Here is a 26591-nt window from a genome sequence, read left to right as displayed (position 1 = left end):
TTGACAGGGGCTGGGTTTTATTGTCTATCCTTAGGAGTTCAATAGTGTTCTTAAATACAGAGATAAAACTAATATTCCTCTTTTAGTGACAGAGTTGACAATAAAAGGGGCAACCGAGTGAAGGAAGTCGGCCTGTGTGCACTCCAGCATGGTGTCTGACCAAGGCTTTAGGTTATGACGGTCGGACCGGTGCGGCCGGTTCTTTCATGAAGCTGTGAAAGTTTCAGTGCAATAGAAATGAGAGGTGCCAACATGACCTGCAGAAAGGAAAGAGATGGCTCAGAACCGCGGAGGAGAGCGGCAGGCAGGTCACATCCACCCTTCCCTCGCAGGCAGCTGGTGTCAGCCTGGGACACGCAAAGCTGGGCAATACTGACCCAAGGACCGCTCCAGGTTCACAGCATGAGCGGTGAGACCAGCGAGAGGAACGGCGCAGCGAGGGACCCAGTGTTATGACCGCATGCAGGTTCAGAGAAAAAACCCGAGCGCAGCTCCAGCATTGCTGCTACTACCCTCATTGTCCCATACTCCAAACTCCTGCACCATCAGCACAGGATATTTAAATCCTAAGTTTAGTTTCTGCCTCTCAGAATGTGGAGTTTTTTAGTCCTTTTGTCAATAATGGCACAGTACGTTATGCAAAAAAGCTCAAAGACTATTTGCTGGGGAATATAAAATGAGAATTCTTTTCCTCCCATGCTTACAAGAAAGGTAAACAGCATTTTTAAATGATGCTGTAAAGAATGCGCATTAAACTTAGCACAAAACAGGTCAGTGTCATCTTAAATACCACCGCATCCTTTTACCCCCATTTATTTGTTTCAAACAAGTATTTCCCGCACTCAGTACAGGAAAGAGCTCATTTTATCCCTAGTGATGCACCATTTCAACCAGAAGGCCAGTTCAGGACTGAAACAGTGCCCTTCCACACCTGCAACCAGCCACAGATGTACAATAAACAGGAAAACAAATCTGTTACTGCAGAAGCAGCTGTGAGCAATTCTGAACAAGTAACACTTGCTACACACAGAGCTGGTTTTTTTAATACATCTATTTATACTGGGATTAAAGCTACCAAAGCTCTTGCTTCCAAAATACCTAGCACCTCCACATAGCTCTACACAAAGCAACACTAAGCAAAGATTTAAGCTTTTTAGGAAGGGTGGGAGCCAGCGGTGCCGGTGACTGAGATGCAACACTTACCTGTGGGTCTTCATGTATCTTCTGAGCATCCTTCTCATAGCTGTCGATGTACAGCCGCACGGTTGCTCCAGCACTGCCAGTACCGCTTAGTCTGAAGATGATACGGGAGCCGTCGGAGAAGATGAGCCGCAGGCCCTGGTACGACAGAAGGGGAGAAGAGCCGCTCAGCAACGCGCCTCTTGGGTACCCGAGGTATTTTCCATGCAACCCAGTGTGGCTATGCCTGACCTGCATGATCCCTGAGCTCCTCCTCTCCAGGGAGCCACAGAAGGCTCCTCTCTTATCCTCTCCCAGGGGTGTGAGTGTCCCTCCTAACCTAACTCTGGAGAACTTGCTAGAGTTCCTGAACACAAAGAGCGTTACTGCTGTAAGGTCCATCCCCCCAACACTTGCTTGGAAACAAGAGCCAGGGACTGATCCCCTGTCAGACACAGCATTACCAACCCACTGCTCTTCCACAAAAACAGGACGTAAAGAAAATGCTCCTGTCGTCCTACAGGCAAGGCAATAATTCCTGCAGGATTTCTCCATTATTCCTCCCCCTTACTATGCTTCCACATTGAGCTGTTAAACCAATCCATCATTTTTATTTCAGTAATCTCTGGTGACAGGTCACTCATATCACATGTATTTAATACCTCTGTGACTTCTGGAGCCTGGAACTCAATCCCTCATTACAGCCACCCGGCACTACCACCTGCCCTCTTAGGGGCAAGGACATGAGGAGTGCCACCAGCTCAGGGACAGGCATCTAGGGAGGATTCTCTCGCAGCAGCAGGCTGCTCTAGTGCCTCTCCAAGGCAGCAATTTGTCTCACACAGGGCAGGATCCCACCAGCAAACACAGGGCAGAAAAGATTTTCCAAGGGACAAATGCAATGTTTGACTTTAAAGCAGGTACAAACGCAACAGACAAGGACTAAGCCCAAAATGCAGAGCGCACCACCCCTCCGAGGTCCCGCTCAGCCCAGGTGAGGCTATGCCCACCTGGTTTCTGGAGATGCTTCCATCCACAGGATCACTGTACTCAAAATTATCGGCTTTCTCAACCGTGTAGACTTTGTCACCACACGATAGCTGCTTCCCCACAAAGGAACGGTCAAACATCACTGTCTCCAAATCCTTCATCATTTTGTTAGCTGCGTCTGCATCCACCTCTTCGTAGTCGTATCTACAACCAGCCACCACAAAACAAAGATTAGGGGAGGCTGTAAGAAGTAGCAATGTTTTGTGATGCCCTTGCTGAAGCACTGTGGTTTGCCTTATGGATGTTCTCTACCCCCTTACTGGAGGGGACAACAGTAAGGAAGGAGAGGAGAATCTGTGTGCAGCAATATAGCTACAATCCAACGCAAATCCATGGGAGACACTGTAACGTATCACAGGCATTTGGCGTCAGGAGAGATGAAAGCACAAATTGTGCTGTTGTGCACCAGACAGATCGAAGACAGAGGGCTGGACTCCAACAACGCTGACTGCAAATAATTTATTCTAATTCTGCCGATAGGATCTCAACAGGTTCCTCATGATAACAGTTTGCCTGAACATCCTCATGTGCATCCCCACAGCAAAATGGGGGTGTGATTGCAGCCCATGATAACATACCAGTGCCAGCTTTGATCTCATTCACCAGGTAAGAGAGGCAGCAGAGTGGCTGAAGCAGACATCAGCATCTGAGACTTTGTGCTCTGATTGCCAGTGTGATTTGCACCGCTTTCATTTGCCCGGCTGGCTAGATGAAGCACGCACGGGCTTGCTAACCTGCCTACCACTGCACTTACCTCGCTATGCAGACATACCTCTGGTGCTAAAAGACTGACTTTTTATTCTAGACTTTGGCATTTTTTCCACAGATTTAAATGGCTCAGATGTACGCTGGCTGGCAAGGAGGTGGGTGGAAGGAGAAGGCAAGTTCTTTCATTTGGCAATCTGAGACAGAATTGTCACATAGGTCTTCCAAGCTGAAAGATTTCTACCTAATGCTTTCACTCCAGACAGCGTTTCCACCTCTGGTTATGTGCAGGTTGGTTCTCACTCCTTCCCTTTTCATCTTCCGTGTCTACCACAGTTCATATTAAGAGTATTTTGGGACTGGACAGAAAGTCAACCAGGTGAGTAACAGCCTAGGAGCTGGGCATCAGTTCAGTAAGACACTGCTATCACTGCAGATAATGCAAACTAACTTGTGATTTGTGGTCTCAAGAGACATACTGTTCCGATGGCAAAATAGCCTCTCGCAAGGAAAAAAAGTCTCCATTAAAAGAAAGAAAAAAAAAAGATACCTTGCATATATAACGTGTACAGCCTTTGCTGACTTTGATACTTACTAGATTCATGTTTGGAGTAACAAATCTTAAACTGGACATCATGAAAGGTTAAGGTGAACGCCCCCTGTTTTATTTAACCCAGGTATGTTGCAGACTGCAGCAAACTGCTCAGGGGTGTTTAAATTACTGCAACAGGACAGTGTTGCAAGTGTAACAAGGCAGGACCAGCCCTGCGGTAGCACCTGCTGGTGCCATTGGTGCCTGGGGCTCCGACCTCAGAGGGTGGGACACAGGACAGAGGTAAGCGTAAAGGCGTCAGGAGTGCTCTCCCCACCTGGTGAAGAAGTTCCTGCCGTATTTCTGCCAGTGATCCTTCATGATGTCCTCCACGCTCTGCTTGCGGGTGGCTAGAATGGACAGCCAAGCCAGGACGGCCCACAGCCCATCCTTCTCACGGATATGGTCAGAGCCTGCAGAGAGCCACAGCAGAAACACATTCTCACCTTCTTTCACACAAGAGCCTGTGCTACGGCCCTACCTCGTCTTCTCTCCTCCATTCAACTGGCAGTCGTACAAACTCACAAACGGAAGACATTTCATAAGCTCCATCCCTGCTGTATTGTTAAAACGGTTCAAGATATCATCTGCTTTTAGCTGTAGCCCAAATAAAACATTCGGCTCCTTTTAACACACACACACACACTCTCATTGTTCACAGATCCTTAATTCTGTTTCCAAGGAAGTAATGGGGAATGCACACCAAAAAGGTCATCAAAAAAAGGCAAATGCAAAGGAACAGCTTGGGAAGGACTAACATCAACCTCTTCAGGCAGCTGTCACGTACCGTCTGCCAAATCAGCATATTCTGATCAGCACATACTCTGGCTGAGCACCAAGAAAAATGTCAGCCCTCGCTGAGGAAGCCAAACCCTAATGACTCTGAAATTACCCCACAACGGAGAGCAGAGCAGCCCGTCAGGCAGCACCAGCCACCGGGGCTGGCAAACGGCTGCGCAAGGAGAGACCCCATTCACGTGTGGACACCGGCAGAGAGCCTGGCGCCTGCTCTCACTCCCACGCGCCGGGCACTGAAAGACCCTGTTTTGGCTAGCAGGGGGCTCCTCCACAGCAAGCGTGACACAGAGAGTAGGAAGCAGTCAGAGCCTGCCCAGCCTTGCCCTGGGAACACAGCGGACAGGGACTGACGGCGGTGGGGCAGGGACTGCGCAGCACCCAGGCCCTCGGGAAACCCGAGAGGGTGTTGCAACTTAGACGGCACCCTGAACACCTAAATTAAATGAGGGATCGAATGGCAGCCCAGAATACATCCAACTCTGATTCCAGGCTTCTTACGAGTTCGGAGTTGTGCCCCACAGATGCACAACTCCTGAGTTCTATCCTCTGAGCTCTGGAAAACTTCCAAACAGGTATTAACGAAATCCCAAGGAGCCAGAGCATGCCTGCTAATGCAGAGAGCGCTCCAGAGCTGCCACTTTACTCTCTCAAGAATTACCAGAGTGGGCAATCATCTGGGGAAAAGGGCTGGGGGCTGGGGCACAGGTTACGTGGCGCTTTACACAAATCCCACTATTGTGGACGCAGCGATAAATTACCCTCACGGTCCTTTACAGCGGAGAGAGCTGCACAGAGGTGATGGAGAGGAATGCTAAATAAACAGAAGTCCCATGTGATGTATCAACTTATTGCTGGAATAAAATACCCAAGAAAGCAAGCAGGAATTCTGTCATGTCACATTACTCTAATTGCTCCTGGACTCCAGTCCCACTGGGTCACAGTTTGTTTCAATTTTTACTGGGTCTATTTGGCTGCTCCTTCACCTCTCTCCCCTTCAGCACTCACATTCTGTCCGGCTCCAAACAACTCCTCATTAACTTACTATCAAACAACCTTCCTCACCCCTTTTCATTCCTTAAAGTGCATTTGCCAGATGGACAACCCCCCTTTGAATTGCAGGGGGAGCCCAATACTCCTTAATCTGTCCCCCCACAAAAAAATGCTTCAGTTCCTGGCCACTGCATAGCCAAAATCTCAAACCTCTCTCTCGGCCCCGGCTGCAAATGGAATCATTCGCTTTGATTTGTAATGCAGAGTCACCTACCTATTGGAGGATGGAAAGAAACTGTGAGTTCATTGCTCATACAACAAAGGATGGAAACAATTTTAGAGAGCTGCTCGTTAGAGACCATCTCCTACCAGCAGCTCCATGAATCATTTGCTGCTTTTTGTTTTTATTTATTTACTGAAATGCCGGTGCCCTCTCATTAACCGAAGTCCAGAATATGAACTTAATGCATGCTGAAATCACTCAGGGCAAAACTCCAAAATCTTTCTTTACTCATGATTTACTTCAAGATTTCTCTACAGAGATACATTTTCTGAAATTCTCCCTTCCTTCTAACCTGAGGCCAAACCCTGTGTATCAGAATAGCATTTGATTGCTAAAATACTGAAGACTGCTTCAGCCCCACAGCAAACTGCTTCCAGCCAGAGACTGTGACCCCATTTCCTCAGCTACAGAAAAGATGGGGTAATTCTTTTATGTCAAGTTGTGCACCCCAGTTCTACAAAGCACTTAATTTCAGGCATTTGGGGATTTAAGACCATCCCTGCTCTGTGGGACATCCATGCACAGCCTAAAATGTTTTTCTGAAATACGGGGAACAAAAACACTTAAGGTTTGAGCTTGGAATCATCCAACCTAAATTCTCCCAAGGCCCTGTGCCTCGCATATCCTACCAGCTGCCCCTGGTCTTCAAAGATCTTTCAGAAAATAGGGAAAACAGTATCTCAGGGAGAACTCAGACCAGATAAAACGCAGCCTTTGCGCATGAATTAGGTGCTGACCTCCTGCATGCAGGGAAGGTCTCGTTTCCAGAGTCAGGATGTTAAAACCATGTGGTAGGTGCCACGGGAAAACTCAGAAACTGCCGAGGCCTCCCAGGAACACGGCGCATTTTGAGCACGCCACTCCGATGCAGAGCAAAATTTGCTCGCTTTAACTTCCCTGCACAAATAATAGTTTTGTGTCACGTGCACACCCCTAGTAAATTCCTTAAGATGTTCACTTTGTTTCTCGGTAACTTAATAACTTGCTTAGACTGTTCAAAGGCAAGTGTTAATTTAAACTTTATAAATCATACCTTGTTTTTAGAACAGGAAAATGAGGGCCCTATTAAGCTCAGAGATTTAATAGTGACCTGAAACCTTCCCTAATAAAACTGCATGCTTCAAACCATATTTCTTCCAGAAATGAAAACATTTAGAAGGTTTTCCTGGCCACCAAGAGTTGAAAAATACATTTAACATTGCACTTAATCCCCATAGACGCAATGACCGGGCTAGTAAAGAGGCCCTTAAACTTCCTGCATATCTGCATATGCCTTCCTAAATAGCCAAAAGGAGGACTAGCTCTTGCCTGACAAAACTTTCAGCATTGTGTTCGTTTCTACCAGTGATTCTTGCAAGCTTTTGTTTTATTATTTTAGAAGCATTAAAAACTACACATGAAAGAGAAATCCCAAGCTACCCAGCGCAATAAAGAACTAAGAGAAGGAATAATACCATCATTGGTGAAATCAGGAACACTGACTTACCAGTACCAAAGCTTTCCTCTCCACACAGAGACAGTTTGTTTGCATCCATCAAGTTTCCAAAGAACTTCCAGCCAGTTGGAGTTTCATACAAAGCAATCTTTGTAGCATGGGCCACCCTTCAAAGGTAAGAAGGCTAAGTCACATCACAGCCGGACTCAGCGCTCCCATGTGAAATGCTGCAGTAGGAGCTTCAGTGGCTACCAAGCATCTCCTTTGGGGTAACACCGAAGACAGGTCATGCCACTGTTCTGGTTTTTTACAACCAACAATTCTTTGTGCAGCAATCCTCTTATTTTATCCCAGTGTAACATTTGGGAAATGGGTGGGATGCGCAACTGAAGGATAGATATAAAACACATAGCTTTCCTAAAGTGATTTAAGTTGTAGATCTCAAAGCATTTAACAAAGAAAGTATCACTCTCAAATAAACAAAATAAATAAAAAGGTGGGGAGGATCATTTGTTTGGGCTTATCTGTAGCAAAGAGAAAGAGCCAAGAGCAGAGCCCAGCTCTGCCATGTCCCCAAACAGGATTTAATTCATTAAACTTCACTGCCTCCCCTGGCAGCCAGCCCGCAGCAGCCCTGGCACCGCTTCACCCTTCAGGGGGACCATGCACTCACTCCCCGCCACAGACATGTGTTAAACCACAAAAAAGGGACAGACCCCTCCTTGCAGGGCTCCCCTCCCCTCTCCCACCACACACAGAAGTAGTGCTACCTATCGAGAGCCCCACTGGTGGGCATGCTCCGGGCAAAGCCACGGACGCCGGTCTGCTGGAAATAAGGGATACTGAAAATATTGGCAGCGATGACAGCAACAGAGTCGGAGGGGTTCACAAAGAAGCCGTGTTTCCCAAGAATCATGTTGCGATCCTGGTGAAGACAAGAGAGAAACAGCTCTCATCCCCACTTAGCACAGAGAGGCTGCAGTGGCAGAAGTTGTTCTACTTGGCAGGCGCAGCCTATAAACCCAACAACTCACCGCGATTTTTTGACTGCACTGAAATAAATACAGAGTTTTGAGAAAGTTAAATAGCAACACCTGTATAGTATTGCACCTTCCTGCTGATTTCTCACAGCCTTTAAAACTATTTAAATACAGTTTGGACTGCATTATTAACGCAGTAGCCAACTATTGCCACAGTGGCAAACTGCAGCAAGTGGTTCATTTCCATTCACAGTTACAGAAGAGGGAGAGGGAGGGGGTGAAAAAATAAAATAGGTCTTCAACCTCCATCCTCCTCTGCTTAAAAGCAGCTGAGCAGTCACTCTCCCACAGCTGACTAAGGGGCAAAAAAGGTGAATACAGAAGAGCCCATTTACCCCGTCTCCATCAAAGGCAGCTCCAAAGTCATACTCTCCTGTTTTCATGGTCTGGACCAGGTCAGCAGCGTAGGTTAAGTTGGGGTCGGGATGGTGGCCACCAAAGTCCTCCAGCGGGGTGCAGTTCACAGCTGAATTTGCTGGGGCTCCAAGCTCCTCACACAGGATCTTTTTCACATAAGGGCCCACAACTATCACAGCAAAACATGGAAATGAGTCAGATCTGCCCTCAGTCAGCTCTGCACCAGCCACATAACCAGCCAGGCCTCTGGTCTTCTGGGTTTGGGCCAGTTTATGTGGTGTATTGTACTAAAGCACAAGTGCTCACATCAAAAGCCTCAAGCAGCACATAGGTGTGCTTAAGCTTGCTCTTATCCAGACGCACAAGTTCCTGCCAAAGCAAGCTCTTCAGCTGAGGGGCTGTCCCACTAAATAACTGAAACCACTCACGGGTTTAGAGGTGAGGATGAGCCTATGCCAGGGGCTCAGCGCATGAGCCAGGATCCCACTGTGAAGGGCTTATGCCCCAGGTGCACAGAGGTGTGAGTATGACAGCCCCATATAACAGAACAAAATACATGTGTGATTCACAGATATCCAGCAGTACAACAGGATTTACTGCTCTCAAACACTAATGATGTAGACAATAAAAAAAAGTAAGTGAGCATAGGAATGGGAATGGTCTGGAGACAAGAGAAACAAGATGGTAAGAAAGCTAGGGTGCTCCTAAAAATGTCTATGGAAAAGAGACTCACAAGCTTGGCTTGTATGTTAATTTATACAAAACAGTCCAACAGTCCCATTTTTGTACTGAAATTTCTACGGGCAGATATTTGCCTAACTGCTGTGACCTCCATGGGACACTGATATTAAGTCTACCAGGGCAGCTCTGATCACACCATCAGTGCTAACCGGCTCTGCCTCTCAAGCATGGATTGACATGTGTGAGCCATACAGCATCCCCCCAAAACCCCACTGATATTTCTGCCCTAGGTCAACTCCTGAGACCAAACATTTGAAAAAAGAAAGTAATGTAAAGCCATAAAAACTTTGCCTGCAAAATGCAGGATGTTACAAAACAAAACCCAAATTTACAAGTGTTGTATATGAATTCCAGAAAAAAAGCTTTCCCTCTGAAGTAGGTGGCAAAGCCCCAAGGACACCCAGCCACCCACAATGTCCCAAACCCAAGCCCAGCCGTACCTCCATGCATAGCATCTATGCGAATCTTGAGGTGGTTTTTCCCTGAAAGCAGTTCCTTTAATGCATTGAAGTCAAAGATGTTCCTGAGCATATTTGCATAAGCTTCTACCGAGTCCACAATTTCCACTGGGAAAAAAAAAAGTAAATAGAGACCAGCTCTCACAGTCTGAAATCTTTGCAGAAATGTAATTTTGCTACACATGGCACAGTGCTGACAGTCCCTAGTGCAAAGGGCCAGGGCTCAGCACAGAGCCTTTGAACATGCCATAGAATCATTTCACAAGGACAACAGTAATGGTCCTATATTAAGAATTTAATTACGGGCTGTCACGGCTAACCAGGTTACAGACCAAACAGACCAACAAAATCCTTAAGACAATCACTGCTATGGCTTCCTGGACTTCTTTCAAGAGGGCTCAGTCCCACTCCACTTACTGGGAGAGTGGGGATTAAAGGAAAAGGGGAAAAAAGTAATATACATACACACAAAAACTGATCTCCAATTTCCACCAAAGTCGATGGGAACTGTGCACCTAATAGTCTGAAAAAGTTGCACCTTTGCAACTAACAGGCAATATAAAGTTAGAGCCCTGAAAACCCCATTAACATAAAAATCCCACTATACAGAAATGGGGACTGAGAAATACCAACTTTTATGATCTTTGATTTATTGTTGTTTTAATTATAAGCATAAGTCACCAGGAGATGGTAAAAAATATGCACAGTAAGCGTTTTTCAAGTCTTCTTTTAATGCATTTTCATGTTTCACTGCTGACTGACAGAAGTCATGTGTGACATGGCTTTCCTACTCACAGAGGCAGCTTTTATATGTGAAACCATGGGGGAAAAAAATCAAAGATTAAACACTAACACTATAGTTTTTAAACCAGGAAAAGGCACTTTAACTGCAGAGTTGTCTGTTTTGCAAGTACGTGTTAATGGTAGCCTTACAGACAAAGTCTCTAATTTTAGTGAAGTTTGATGGATCAGATTTACCTATCTATTTCGTAACAACCACCTTTCACAGGACAGAGACAATGATATAATTAAAGTGTCTATAAAACATGCGATGCAGGCCAAAAAAAAAGCCAGGATGCCACCCGCGTGACCAGGAGCAATGTCCTTGCTTGGGTTCTCCGACAGATGAGGAGAGGTCAGAATGGCCTCGTCTGTCCTTCAGAAGCACCAGATGTCTTTGCCTGTTTATGGGCTAACTTTACCCAAAAGGAAACTTCCCAAGAAGAAGAACAGTTGTTTACCTGTAAATGGTTTAAATTTGTTCTCCAAGTCGAACTGCTGTTTCCCAATGGTGCTCAGGTCCACGTGGAGATCTGGGCAGATTGCATACTCCTCAATTTTCTTGCTGATTTGGAAAATTTTATCTGTGATACCTTCAGGAGCAGGGCCTGCAAGATAAAATGGGCATATTTTATGCCATAAATGGGGGAAGGCATTAAAGAATCAGCCTGCGAAAGGAGTATACTTCAGAAGTACAGCAAAAGACCTGGGGCTGGGAATACCTCCCGAGGACAGGAATATCAGGGTGCGAGGGGAGCAGATCAGTCACTTGCTCCATTTAGGGAAGCCCACTGCTTAGGGCACTGAATCTCTGTGACGTTAAAGACAGTTAAATTAGGTTCCTCAGGGTCAACACAAGAAACAGTCAAACAGAAACAAAGTAAATCAAAACAAACCAAGCGACCTTACCTCCATTGGCAATATTGAATTTAATGCCAAAATCTCCACTGGGCCCACCGGGGTTGTGGCTGGCTGTCAGAATGATTCCACCAATGGCTTTGATTTTCCTGATGATGCAGGACACCGCAGGGGTGGACAGAATGCCATTCTGCCCAATGACCAAGCGGCCAATCTGAAAATTAAAGAGCAAAACAAACTCTGGTGAATCCCAAATCCTAAAACCAGCAACACCACCAAACCCCCAAACGCTGGTGACAGGTAAACTGGAGCGCCCAGGAAACGTGCTCACGGCAGAGGTGCTGCTTCTCTGCAAGCAAACTCCCTTGTTCCTGGGAGGCTGCCAAAGCTCTCTGCTGTGTGCAGTGAACGTCTGACCCTGCTCTGTGGTGCCCTGTTAGCATTTTCCTTTATGAATGCTGTAGCTCAACTGGACACGGCAGCTTGCACTGAAGAGCTGACCCTTCCAGAGGCACCTAAACAACAACAACAATAAAAAAACCAAACCAACAAGCCCCTTTGGCTATGGTCTCAAACTTTACTTTCAGAAGACACAATGGGACTGAGAGAAGCTAAAAGAAAATAAAAATCGATGATCATCACTACTCCCACAGGACCAGCTGCAGATTCTCTTACTCGCAGCAGCTAACACACCTCCTTCCCATAAATTTAGTAATATCACCGAGATTAAACCCAGACCAATGCGCTAAGCAATACAAGGTAATCAGGATCCAGTTGCCGGAGTTCATGTAATAAAATAGAAGATTTTTCTGGAAGAACATGCTCTTTACCATAGCCCCCAAAATGAGGTGACAAGAGATTTAAAAACATACCAGACCACTCTCCATCAACCGAGGAGATTAGACCCTGTATACAACTGAGAAAAGAGGAAGAATTCCATTCAAACACAAACCAGAAAACAAAAGGCAGCGTTCCCAGACTGAAGGTCCACGTTGGGTGCTAAGCCAAGGGCACTGGATGACTGTGATTCCTCTCCTGCAGCACTGCCTGGTGCTAAGCCCCTGCTTCGCTGCTGATCAGTTATTACATGCTACAGCTGTCACAGACCAGCTGGGCGAGTGAGGTGCCGCTAAAAGAACTGCAGCTCTAGCAAACAACAAGCATAAATGTGAAAGAGCAGTTTATAAACTCAGAGTGAATGCCCTTCTTCCAGCTGGCCATAGTAGCTACTATTACAGCCCTCACAGCGCCTATCTACCAGGCTGATTGCACTCGTTTATTATGCCACATGTTTAATCTGAAGCAGCCCAGCCTACATAGGTTTTGCTTTATTCACCATTCTCAGTCCAAGCCAGCACACCTTGTCTAGTGTTTTATTCTGGCATCTGAGTCTTGCTCCTTCAGCTTCACCGAGAATTAGTGTAGTGCCCAGGAGGCTCCTCTCTAAAACTTCATCTTTTGTCTCTCAGCTTCCCTTCAAGGGTCACATTCAGCTGCAACACCCCTCAGCATCAGGGCTCTGCCGTGCCTCGCATGCTGCCCAAGGGATGCTGCAGGGGATTGGCAAAACAAGGGAGTTTCCCTCCCAAACGCAGAGTGGCTGCAGGAGAGCTGGGTGAACACACCGGATCCATTGTCCTTACCCAACTCGTCCTTCCTGCACAGCCAAACTGCAGCTTTTATATGTGCACTGCAGCTCCTGCAGCGAGGAAGGAAAAGAAGAAAAACTTGTCCTTGTACAAGCTGCTCTCTGATCTGGGGTCTTCCTTGGCTTTCAGAGGTTTTCAGCTGCCATTTCCCACCCATCCAATGCTAAATCCTTGGTGGTAGCCACTGGAAAAGGCTGCTCCGTGTAGCAGTGCACTGAGTAATTTACACTTTATCTTTTTTAATTCTCTGGAATTTCTTATGAGAAAAATCAAAGGATATAACGATGCAGAAATATCTTTCGGAGAATGCTCAAAACAGACCTGTTCACAAGCAGATGCACTCTGAGCAGCGATTTTGGGTTACAGCACTTCAAAGCAATCCAGGCAATACTTCAACCTGGTTTTACTGAAATCCCCAATGAAACGCACACAGGCAATGAAGGAGAGCTCCTTCGACCTCCCTCCTCCCCCCAGTAACGCAGGCTGATGCTTTGACACCAAAAACATGTTTTCCATGCCAAGAAAGCCAATATCTACAGCTGTACCATGTCATCAGTACAGCCTTCCTGCATCCCGAGACACACCAATCCTATACACTGTGTCACAGTTACAACTCTAAACAGAGACATGTCTATACAAGCCACGTTAAAGGGACAAACTACCTCGGTCATTTCCTTTAACCAAATAGTCATCATTTAAAACACGCAGTGTGATGCTACCAACATAGCAAGTGTGCTTGGTGCAATGTGGAAATCCCGCTGATCCCACATTGGTAGAGATAACAGTACCTATCTCTGCCACACACCGACAAAAGAGATTTTCACATACTCAAGAACAGCCCTCCACATACATGCCCTCCTCGTGGTTTTTTTATATTTGAAAACATCCTTGTACTCATCCCTTCTAGTCTATAGAGCAAGATGAGCACAATGCTGATAATCACAGATATTAGGCAGAGCATATCAAAATGATCAATGAAAAATGTCAACACTGGCAGCAAAAACAGATTTTATCCAGACATGGGCCACAGTGCTGAAAAGAAATGTATGAGAAAAGTCTCAGCTGGTGAAGATCAGTCTAACCTCACCTTTACCAGCAGAAAATCTGTCCTAGTGTCAAACAGTCCAAGCAGCAGGCCTGGCTCTTTGTGCACATTTTTGAGCTCTTCATCTCAGCCCATACACTGACTTAAGGGGAACACATTAATTTTCAATGCCAAAGGACTTCTTTTTCCCCAAAATGGAAAATATGTTGATTTTAAAAAGGAAAAAAAAAAAGTTATCTCCTCCTCTTCTCCCATTCATTACTAATTACCCTGTTGTGATCAGATAAGGTTTTCTGTCAAACAAATTCCTAAAAACCTGTCTTTCAGTGTAAAGTTTGCTCTGCACTAAAAGACCCAGGACAGACAGCCAAATCTTTTCTTCTTAAGCAGCAGAAGGAAACAGACAAAACCCCAGTGCCCAAGAGTCTCACAGCGCACAAACCGTGCACTGCTGCAAATAGACAAGCCTTCTGTTCTGCTTCCAAAACAGATTTCCAGCACAATCAGAGATCACTGCAAAGGTTGCCACTCACTTGCTAACTCCCATCTTATTTTGATTTTCAGAGGCTCCTGGTGTACTTATCACATAGCCACAACTTGTACCCGTTGAGAAAGAAACAACCGTGCTCTGCCTTTTCACTTGCCGAGCAGCTCAGAGAGTTTCTGCCAAGCTGCCACTGAGCAGCGAGCTATGGCTTTACCTGCTACTTTGCTTCTGAACAGTATCAGGGTTTTATGATCTGATGGACAGACTATGAAATCCACAGGTGCCAACAGCTTGTCGTATGTCAAAACACAAAATAAGAGCGCACAAAACCCAAGCAGTATTTGTTTCTTTGTTGCATGTGCATTCACACATACTTCTGTCCAACTGCATCACTTAAAAGTAAAAAAAAAAAAAAAAAAAAAAAAAAAAAAGTCATTTCTGTGCAACCAAACTGATTTTCCATTAAAAAGTTAACTATAGCAGTTGAATAAAATCTTTGGGGAAATTAAATCTTATAGTGACTTATTTATTATGGTTTTCTGCATTTATCAGCTACACAACTATAGGAATTGAGTCATTTAACATTTACCAACCCCATTGGCAGCAGCCATTTGGACTATCAGTTCCACTGCAGACTTATTAAGGTATCTCCCATCACCTCCAATTACCATAGAAGATCCCTGTCGATCTCTTAGATCTATGGAAAAAAATATACTCTGGATAAAATTCTGCAAATAGTTCATCTTGGATTCAAAATAAAAGGTCTTCTTCCGTAGTCCACTGGTTCCTGGTTTCTGATCATTGTAAGGAGCTGTTGGCATAGTCAGCACAGGCAGAGGAGTATCTTCCATGTTCTTTTTTCATATAAATGCATTTAAAAAGTTATGCCAAAATACAAAAAAAAACAATCCTGACACCAGCAATAGCCCACCTATTAGACAGAAGTTCAGTGAAGTTGCTGAGCACCCAAAAATAGCTCCCTGAACCTTGAGCTGAATGTAGTTTCTGTAATAGAAGACGTTTTCTTGCACTTGTTGTAGAGGATCAATGTCACCGAGAACATCCAATTCCACGCTGCTGTCCCTCACTGAAATGGCTGGGAAAGGATTTTTGTCTTCTTTACCATCTCCTGCTCTCCACAGGTATAGCTCCTTGCCATTCTGCGCTATCACCCACTGGAGCCCAGCACCGTCAATCCATCTGGTTCTCCCTCAGGGCAGGGGTGCCGCCCGTGGCGAGCAGCTCAGCCCTCTGCTCGGATGCGCCGATGGGCTGCCCCGGCGCAGAGCTCAGCGTTTCACCAGCCAAGCAGATCCGCATGGCAGTGCCAGGCCGTCACGCCGCTCCCCAGGGCGGCAGGTCCCCAGGGGGTAAGCCTCCAGCGGGCATGGCAGCACTCCGCTGGAGTTATTTTGCAAAGCCTGGTGAGTTAAAGGTCACTCTTAAAATGGAAGGCAAGAGATCTGTTAGCTAGTTCGCTCACACAGCTCCTGCTCTGACAACCTGACTTCTCCATGGTCTCCCTCTCAAACCCAGGAACGTTATGCACAGGGAGTAGTGGGTCAACTTTTGTTTGACTAAGAAAAGACCTGAGAGTAGCTAAAAAGCCACAAGACCAACAGTTGCAATTGCATACCCACACAAGTCTCACCAAGGGCAAGTGTATGCATTTGGAGTCACTAAAAACCACAAAAAAATTACCAAATGTCTGATAAAGCTATTCATTTTGGAGCAGCTTAAACACAGAAGAGAGACAGATACCAAGAAACTTCTGTGAAGCATCATCTTCCTGAATAAGGGAAAGGTAACTTGGAATGCTACATTGAAATTAAGAGTTTCCCCCAAACCTCTTCAATAACACTCGGAGTCCTCTGTCCATGCTGCTGGAGACAACTTATAGATATTACTGAAGCAATTAAAGAACATACACTTTTTCACGACTAAGTTTGTCCCCTTATTAGAAGCAGAGAGGGAAAGGAGATGTGTACACAGCTGAATTGTGACAATTTACGAAGGTAAAATGCTCACGGGACTGTTTCCGAAGGTGCTGATTCTGTCATTGCTCCAATAATTGACAGATTTTATTCCAAGGGGTAAAGAGAACCCGTTATATGCATCAGCACGTTAAAGTTGAGCTGGGTAATCTGTATGAGACTGAGGGGAAACCTCATGGCAGAAAAACAACTTTAGAGAGAAAGGCTCTACCTGATGATCTGTGAAAGTTGACCTGGGTCCTCCAAGGGAGCTGAAGAGCCAGGTGAGCTTCCCTAGGGAAGGAATTTAATTCAGGTTTGCTCTCAGAAAGCAAAGCTATTTGAGCCATCTGCGGGACCCCAAAGGCTGCTGCCCCACACAGCCCTGCCCAGGCTCACCCACAGGGCAAGCACTGGCTTTGGTAAACACCAGGATGCTGCAGGGCGCACACAAACCCTGCTGCCTGATCCATCCAGAAATCTCTTAGCTCACAGCCCCAGAGGCAACTTATTTAGCATGGGCTCAGAATTTCATTCCTTAATTCCTCTCTTTTCCCCACCAAACCACAAGTAATGTGTACAGAACTAGCACAACACATATTGTACATCAACAGTGAGATTGCCTGGGATATGCAGCTAGAAACAATTGGTTTGTGTTTTGTACATCCATGCTATTTCAGCATCCGGCAGCTGAGATGCCTTTTATTTTCATGCAAAGGCAGAGGTTTCCCTCTAGTGGCACAGAAAACAAAATCCAGCTCCCAAAATGAGCTCTGAAGAGCCTCACACCAGACAAGTCTCCTGGCAGGAAAAGGCCTAAGCAAGCTCCTTCCCTTCTTACTCCCACAAGATAAACTTACTGCCCTGAAAACGCTGCGGCATTAAGTGACAGGAGGAGGGCACAGGCCACCTACCAGCTCCCACGGCTACACAAAGAAGATGCACATGGACTTACTGGCAGAGAAAAGGCCTATGGAGGGTGAGAAATTTGTGTGTGCGATTAAGCACACATGTACTGAACAAAGGAATCAAACTAAATTAAGCTGGGGAGGAAGGTGACGGTCATTAGTGCCATGCTTATGTACATGAAATGCAACACGTTCTATCTATAGGCACTAAAACAGTGCATGTAAAGCATAGGGTAAACAATAGCATATACACCTGGTCCCAGGGCCTTCCTGCAGCACATGCATCACTATTTGGGATAAACTAAATCACCAGTAATTAGCCAGCCAGGACCAGTACAGAGGTTCATGATCATATGGTTGCCAAAAGATTCAGAGGTGAAAAAATGCTCACCAAAGGTGGATCCTGACAACCTTAAGGACTGGACAAGAGACTGTGGAAGTATCATTTGATCTGTCATGGAGGGCTTTGCTTGGATGACCGTGATCATTACAGATCACTTACAGGCTGGAAAGGAATTCAGCAGGTCATCCACTCCCACCCTAGAACCGATGCAGGATCAAATACGCCTAGGGCATCCTCCAGAAAGCTGATACAACTTGGTTCTTGAAATCTTTGTCTCTAGGTAAGCTGTGCCAGTGCATAATCAGCCATGCAGTTAGAAGTCCACCTTCTTTGCTGCGGGTTAAGTCCTCCAGAGCTGAGACAGAAAACAAATTCATCATAATCCTCTTCCTGACACAACTCACACATTAAAAAAATCCCTTAGCACACAGATGCTGAGCGCCCTCTCTTTGCCACAGTAAACAACCCCAATCTCCTTAATTTTTCCTGTTGGTCTTTATTTCCTCAGTCTCTTACTCCTCATGGCAGTGAGAGGCTGGTGAGGGTGTTTTCCCATCCAAACAGCTGATCTGCCACAGGCAGGGACATCTGCTGGCTTAGCTCCCCTTTAATTACCTTGCACTTCAGACATGCAAGAACAGAGTTAAATCAAGAAACTAACTGTTGACTTTGGTTAATGATAATAAAGACAAACAGGGCTATTCTGAGAGGACTTAAACTTCAGTAAAACTTTGCAGAGCACCCAGCTCCTCCCTTGGCTCGATACAGTCGGTTCCTGTGCCACCCCTTCTCCCCCTGCGTGAGCTCTGCCATCTTCCCTCATCCCACCCACACAGGCCTGCGGCTGTCTGCAGCCTTCCCCAAGCCTGGGACCAGGCAGCCAGGCTCTCCCGGCTTCACACCCCGACACCACCCCATCCTTAGCACAGCCTTCCTCCGAGCTATGATCTCGTATTTTGGAGTGAACAATAACTGCCTCTTCTCATCCCCTGCAAACACCCTTGGGGCAGGCTTCTCCAAGGGGCAAGATGCCCTCTCCTCCATCAGCAGCCCTTCTTATCCTCTCCTTTCAGCTTATGCCCATTCCTCTCTCCCTCCTCTCTCTTCCTTCCGTGAGCAAATAAAGCCAATGCACCTGCTGCAGAGCTGTGTTTTGCTGCAATCTTTCTTTTCCAGCTTTGCAGGAATTTTTCTGACAGCAAACAGCTGGTAGTAGGCGTTACCTCTTTATGCTCTTTTTCTGTGATTAGTTAAAAAGGTACACAGCATGAAATCTCAGGGAACAAGCGGAGTAAAATCAGGTATTTTCCACCTGTTTTGTGACTTGCCTTTAAGACAGAAATCACATTCCCCTAACTCCTGCTCACAGAACAGTTCCAATCCCCGAGCTGCCGCCTGCACGCTCACCATCAGAGGGTGCCAAGAGCCCTGCACAACCCTGCTGCTCAGCTGCCAAAACCGTGCCCTTGCTGCCTGAACACAGCTCTGGTCCAGGCAGCCACTGCTGCGTGACATTTGGCAATACCAACACAAATGGCACCAACATAAAATAAACAGACCAAATGCAAGCCTGTTAGTCATACACTGAGTGTTGCCTCAACTGCAGAACTCTTGGTTTCTGTAAGAATTAATTAAAAATCTAGGTTTTGAAGTTGCTGTAGAGATTCCAGAGAGGCAATATATCTGCCACCATCTTGACAGCACGAGTGCATATACATGCAACCACGTACATAGAACTCACTCCAGAATTAAGAGACAATTTTCTGTACCTACACTGCACCCCAGTTAAAATTAAGAGACAAGCTACAGGGGTGGCAGAGAAAGGGCTCTGCAGGGCTAGGGATGAAACCACCATCTGCAGGGCCGCTACAGAGTGACGGGCTGCAGGTTTGTCACACAGGTAGAGGCTGATCCACCCTTTTCCTGGAGAGAAATACACACCAGCAAGCAAGATTGAGAAACGTTCTGTTCAAAGGTCAGCTCTTCAAAGAACATCCGTATCTGCATGTTACCTTGGACTGCCCTGGCATTTATTGTCCTGCCCCTGCACCAGGGGATGGAAGAGGGATTCCAGCTGGTTTAGCTCAAGCAGACACAAGAATGCTTCAGGATTTCTGGCCCCAGCCTACTGAGAGACAGCCCCTTGTCCCTGGGTCCTCCTAAACTGAACCCAATAAATCCAGAACTACAAAATGCCGACAATGCTGTGGAGCAGAGGGAGGGCACTGGCTGGCTCAGCCAGATGCTAGTGTGACATATCTGCTTAAACCTTGCAGGATCAGGGACAGAAGCTCCCATTTGAGCTGTACAGAGCCAAGCTGATGACTGGTAGCAAACCAGTAACTCGCTGTATGCATACGTGCTAGTGAGGTGGCTACACGTGGTGGGGAACAGCATAGACAGAGGGGAGAGCAGGAGACACACACCAGCATTTTCTCAGAAGCTCACCAGGATGTGCTAGAGAAGCTTTGCCTGTGGGCCCAGCAGTAAAAAGCAGCTTAAGTACAGCAGCAGGAAAGAGGGCTGGAAGGGCTGTGCAGAGGTCACCTAGAGCCTGCCCTAGGCAGGGTCAACCCTACCCAAACCATTCTCATTAGAGGTTTTCCCAGGCAACACACTCCTTTCATTAGCCTTAAGCTTCCCAAAATGCTTTCTAATGCCTAACCTAAACCTCTGCTGTTGCAATTTTAATTCTTGCCCTATCCCCAGCAGGTCAGAGAACAATTCATTACCTTCCTCCCTGCAGCATCATCACAGACGTTCGCAGACTGCCAGCATGCTTCCCCATCTCCAGACTAAGTTCATTCCTTCCTCATTGACCCCACCTGCCCAAACTCAGGTTATTCCTGCTGGAGTCTCCCCTAAGACGACTGCACCCTCTCTGAGGGGCAGTACCCCACAGCAGGATCACAGTCCTGGTGAGACTATTTCCTAGGTTTCACTGACAACAACCTTATTTAAAAATCTAGCAACAACATTTGGTTTTTTGGATAACTGGATGGTACTGCCAGCTGTCTTTGCGGTCTGCTCATTAGATCTGCTGCTTAGTGTGTTACTCTGCAACCTGTACAATTACTATAAATGTACATACTACGTTCATATTTTATTACTTCTGCCAATGCATCCTTCACGCACTTCCTCTTACTGATATCCTATCTTATTTCTGTTTCTTTCTAAGATATGTTCCAGTTCATCATTTGAAACATTAACCGATACATTGGCTAGCTCTGAGAGAACCCCACCATAGCGCATTTCTTGATGCTGCTGCAGCTCAGTCTTGGCATAATACCATAGCACCTATTCAGTCCAGCTCACCTATCCCAAACTTTGCCTTCACAAAGAGAAGGCATTAGACTTCCACCCTGCTGTCCTACCAGCAGAACCGGAGCTAAGGTTTCTGGTCATGCAGAGTCATTGTTCCAGGAGATTACCATTAAATCCCCGTTAGTATGAATTTCAACTCCATCTGCTGGATTTGCAGAGATTAACTGCAAAGCACCTTAGCTCTTCCTTTGAGCCGGAGTTTCATTATTGTAGAGTTCCAAAAAGGCACTGAAACTGGACAATTTGACCACTGCTTTAATAACCTTCAATTGTAAACTGATATAAGCCAAATAACTTTACAAGCAAAAGGAAGTTAAGCTAGTGTAAAAGCAGTCCCCAAGCTGTAAGAGCTGCTGCATGCATGGTTGTCTTCTAAAACCTGCCATAATCTGAAGCCAGGATTTATCTGCATGGGAATGCTCACGGCATAACCAGTCTCTATTTCCTTACTTCAGATAGCACGTCTCAATTTCCCCTTGGGCTCCTGAGAAAAACTGTAATACAAGACAGACCAGAGGTTTTTCCTAATGGCCTGTAGGACCTAGCATCACTGCCTCTAATTCTGGTAACACAGGGATTGCTTTTTGGAACAACTTCCTTTATGATCACTTTAGTTTGATATTTTTAATACCAGCTGCTTTTACTTAAAGGGAAGATCTGACCCTGAGGACTGAGAGCATTTCTTCTTCAGGATAATGACAATTGCTGAACGGATGAAGGTCTGTAAACCGACAAGGCTAAGGCTGACTGCACAGTGCTGCGTGGAAACAGGAACAACAACAAACGTCGGTTACAGATTTCTTAAAAACCAGGTAAGAAAACAAGTGAGGCTGACGTAAAGGTGAGCAATAATGAACACTTCACATCAGTAGGCCCAAAGCAGATCACAGACATGCCAGTCCCGCTATGCCCACCCTTCCACAGCTGGGATGCTGAGTCCAGGAACATAGGCACACTCTAGCCAGGACCCGAACATGGCTATCCAAGCTTGCACTGCACCACACTGCTTATTATGGGCTCAGTGGCACCACTGGAATGGAAACCGGTCTGGAAGCAACGGCGGAACAACACAAAGAAAAAGGGAGCAGGGCTACAAAAAGTAGAAAGTGGCAAATAAAGGGCTGCTGAGCAATGCAATCGAGTTTAAACACTTGGTTTCCTTGGGATAATTGAGTGGGGGAAAAGGTTAATAGCATCGAAGCCAGGAAACCAAACTTTCTAGGGTACAGAGCAGTATTTCTAACAAAAGCATTGTTTGTCCTGCAGCAGCAAAACAAAACCAGGCTAGTACTTAACATGCAAAGCACTGCCTGGCATTCAAAACACCTCCAAGCAATTTGCTTTAATGTAGCTACTTTGCAGCACTTTGAAATCTGTTTATTTAAGAAGGAACCGGGGCACAGAAAATTTGTTGAACAGCAGGTGACAACATTAATGAATCAACCTGATGCTAACTATGTGATCAGATCTAGATTTCTAGCTTAATTTCTGTGATTTTTGCCTATTTTTGACATAAAGCTATGTCATTCTACTCTGACAAATGATACTCTGACAGGAGCTTTTTAATTACATGAAAAAAAGCTTAAGAGTCAGAACTATGTGTCAATAACATGAAGAAAACCTGGCACACAGACCAACCTAGAGCAGGCAAGCTACACTGGATGCCAACTGAGAATGGCAAAACTAACAGTCTCTATTTTAGTTTACTTATATAAAAGCAAACATAAATAGCATGAACACTCCTTAATCGTGCAACTACAAATTGAGTTGTTGCTAACTGATATATAACTAAGTACTTACACTTGACCACTCCAGATGGAAACAAAACTAAAAGTCACTTCAGCCTCCTTTCCTTGTAAAGCTAACAACCATGAACTGTGGTTTCTCAGGTTTCTCCTGTGGCTTGAGAGGACCATTCAACAAGATCTTAAAACTAAGTGATTTTGAAGTATTAATCCAATCACCTCTTAATCCCTAGAACCAGAAATACAGTTTTCCAGCACTTGCTTTGGTACAGGTGGCTGGCTGGCTGATCAGTGAATACAGCCTGGTATAACATACCTTGTTAATCAAGCAATCAGAAGAGCCATGTTAGAAAATACTGTAGCCCAAACTTCTCTTCATTCTACTTTTATTCCTTACTTCTTGTTTTCACTTCTACCACATTCATGCTATAACTACATTCCAGTCCTTCCTCACATGCATTGTAACAATCATTTCCCTACAGACAGAACAGTGCTGTTTGTTCAGTGTCCAGACAGGGCAACGCAGCCACCTCTGGAGTTTTCTCTATGTTACTCAGTATTTTTCAGCATGAGAATACTGTCTTTCTCTGAGATGCGCCTGCTGGAGTCAGGAGACCCTCCAAGAGCCCCAGCACTCAGACAAAACCACAGCCTCCAGGAACAAGCGTTCCCTGTTCTGCAGTACACTTTCTTACCAGTTAACAGTAGTAGTCCACCCTTCTTTTTGAAGGGTAGGCAACTTCTAGTTACTTCACATTTATTATGAAGAAACACGATTTTCATAGGCTCTTACTCAACTACATTGTGGTAACTATCAGAGAAGCAATACTTGCAATTACAGAGAAAAACCACAAAGCAAGCGTCCCCTAACCATTCCACAATAGGAAAGCAAGTACGTAGGAATTTATTAAAAACTAACATTTTGCATTTGCTAAAGAAACTTTCTATTTTTAGTCACCTCATTTCTTGGAACCTGATGGCTTTGCCATTCTTTACTTTGGCAACACAATACCTGCACTGTCTTATACCGGCCAGTGCCACTCAAACTTAGCCAGCAATTTTATGTCAAGTTTTCAATGACCCTGTGTTCTGCAAATCACTTCACTGTACCTCCTTCTGGTTACTTGTTCAGGCTATTCATTTATTAAAGAATTTGGGGGATATTTTGCTCTTCAGTGCTCCCCTTTTGAGGTCTTTTTCCTCCTCTCTTTTAAATTGGATATTTAGATCTACATTTTTGCAGTGCTTTTGACCTACCACTCCTCTTTGAGTCTCTGGGGGGAAAAATGGGCTAATTCCATGGCACTCCACCGTACTCTGGCAAGCCTATACTACTACCTCTGTTCTGCTGTAATAAGGCTATGAAAAACCTGCATCAGTAGATGAATGGTAATGCTGTAATAGTGCCAAAGTTTTGCTTGAAATAGTCTAACATTTTGTCTCAGGCCATGGCCTTTATCTTGTTTTACAAATTAAAGATCCAGAACAAATGATTTTAAAGTAAAACTTCTCACTTCATCTATAGTGTCTTGGTTCTTAATCCACGTATTCTTCCACCTGTTTTCTTCCTCTACCTCCTGTTTCCTTTCTTGCCTTTCTAGAACATTTTCCTGACTTTAGAGCCAATTCTATCCTAGCACTCTGAATTCACGCGGACAAAATACAAGTCAAATGCCCGTTAGCAAGTGCACCCCTTGGGACCTGCTTCTGCAACTCTGGCAGAAAGCTCAGTGCTGCAATGCTGCACGTACGTGAGCATCTGCACAATCAGGGTGGAGGATTCAAGTAGCAACTGGCCCTTGACCCCACTTCCCAGTAAGACACCTCATCAGACCCCAGCATGGTATCACCCTCACATCCTTGCTTACTTCTGGGAAAGGGCTGAGGTGCTGATGATGAACTCAGCCTGGAAGGCTGCCACATCCAACCATGCCCTGGGGTGCACATCCAAAAACCTGCACAAACTAGGGCTTTATCCCTGAGAACAAGTCTCCCAGTCTGCTTATTCATAGGGATCCAAGGTGCTGTCTGTGTGTGCAGTCAGGCAAAAATGCTTTAAGTTTCTACTCCAACCCTTTCTTAGAACAAATAAATAAACAAGTGTCTGCCGCTTTTCTCGTCAGGGTAGACTGCACTATCCATCACTTCCACAGGTGCACACAGCAAGGCCGGTGCTGCTCAGGGATGCTGGGACACAGACTGAAAGCTAACAGCTACCACAAATCACAAAAAGACAAATTTCTACATGGCTTAAAAAGAAACAGTTATTTGCTTTTTTTATGCCATAAGGCAGCAGGTATCTCTAATTAGGTTTTTTTTGTTTCTTAAGAAGCCAGACACTTAAAAGGCACTGAGGCACCTGACTGCCACTGGGAGGCTGAAATACGTAACTAAGGTTTTACCCTATGTCCAACCCTAGCCACCAAACATCCTCAGCCCACTCCCTCCTCGTTGGTCTATGAGGAAGAATGTTTGCTGCTGACAAGGAGTCAAGTGACCCAGGAGACGGGGATGTTTCTCATTTGAAAAAGACCAACCATAGTGAAAAACCTCCCTCTGCAAATTCAGTTTCAGTGCAGCTATCCCTATCAGCTGTGCCTGCTGGGCTTCTCTTGGGCTGACCAAGTGACAGAACAGAGAGGAATCAACAGGAATGAAGTCTCCAGCAGCGAGATGCAGTCCAGCATCGTGGAATTCTGTGTTGTTCCCCACCCTGCACACCTCAACCTCCACGTTGCACCACTGGTTTTGCTGTTAGCTAAAAAACACACCCATGGCCCTGAGCAACAAAAAGCAGTACCAGGAAAACTGCACGCTCCTCCCCACCTCCGCACTTGCACGCGTCTGACTGCTCCTGCACGTACCACAGGGAGGTAAGGCTACCGGGTCGCTTTTACTGCGTGAGACACGAGCTGTCCCCAGGCTGAGCCTCCCCAGCGTATGTGTCACTCGCTGATTTGCTTCCACGCCACGTACACGCAAAGCGCCAGCGATTTCCCGCTGCCGCGGCCAGCTCGCCGCCCCCCCGCCGCGGGACCAGCCTCCGGGCCGGCCCGGGGGCCTGCCGTGTGCCCGCCGAGGGGAAGGGAAGCGCCGGGAGCGCAGAGCCCTACCCCGTTGGCGGCAGCGATGCGGACGATGAGCTGGATGGCGTCCCTCATGTAGAAGCGGCCGTCTCCCCCCACCACCAGCGTGGCCTCTTGCCGCTCGGCCGGCGGCACGGTGGCCAGGATGCTCTGGATGAAGTTCTCGGTGTAGTTGGCATTGCTCTGGAAGACGGTCACCCGCTTGCGCAGCCCGCTGGTGCCGGGCTTCTGGTCGCCGTACGGCTGGGTCTTCACCGCCGCGATCCGCACCATGGCCGGCCGCCGCTGCCAGTTCCGGGCGGCCGCGGCCCGGGGCGGGGGGAACCGCGGCTAGGGCCGGCCCCGCCGCCGCTCCCGCCCCTTAAAGGCGCCACCGGCGCCGGGAGACGGGCTGGGGGGTCCCGGTGTCGCACCGTGGTTAAGGAGGCGGCGGAAGGCCGACAGCCCTCCTGGCGAGCCGCGGAGCTGCGCGCCGGCAGCTCTCAGCGGGTGCCGGTGCCGGGCTCTGCGGGGAGAGGAAGGCGAGGTGCTGCGGCCGGGCGGGGGCTGCAGCAGCACCCCCGGGGCCTAGCCCCCTGCCACAGGGTCACACGCTTGCTTAGGTTGGAAAAGACCTTTAAGATCATGGAGATCAACCATTAACCCAGCACTGCCAAGCCCACCGCTAAGCCATGTCCCTAAGCACCACACCTGGATGGGGGGACTCCACCACTGCCCTGGGCAGCCTGTTCCAGGGCTTTACTACCCCTGCCGTGAAAACATTTT

General features: G+C 46.5%; 1 protein-coding gene across 1 annotated transcript; it reads right to left on the bottom strand.

Moving 5' to 3' along the window:
• On the bottom strand, positions 1–26204 carry PGM1 (phosphoglucomutase 1). The gene is made up of 11 exons (XM_040610647.1): positions 25854–26204; positions 11318–11480; positions 10870–11016; positions 9611–9736; positions 8408–8598; positions 7803–7957; positions 7084–7199; positions 3804–3939; positions 2190–2373; positions 1204–1338; positions 1–257 (listed from the first exon to the last, which is right to left on the bottom strand). Exons 1-11 carry the CDS (start codon positions 26097–26099, stop codon positions 168–170), a joined length of 1689 nt encoding a protein of 562 aa, XP_040466581.1. The 5' UTR covers positions 26100–26204; the 3' UTR covers positions 1–167.
• Positions 26205–26591: the final 387 nt, after the last annotated feature.

Source organism: Falco naumanni, chromosome 11 (assembly GCF_017639655.2).
Source record: "Falco naumanni isolate bFalNau1 chromosome 11, bFalNau1.pat, whole genome shotgun sequence".
Taxonomy (NCBI): Eukaryota; Metazoa; Chordata; class Aves; order Falconiformes; family Falconidae; genus Falco; species Falco naumanni.
This window is presented reverse-complemented; position numbering and strand designations above follow the sequence as displayed.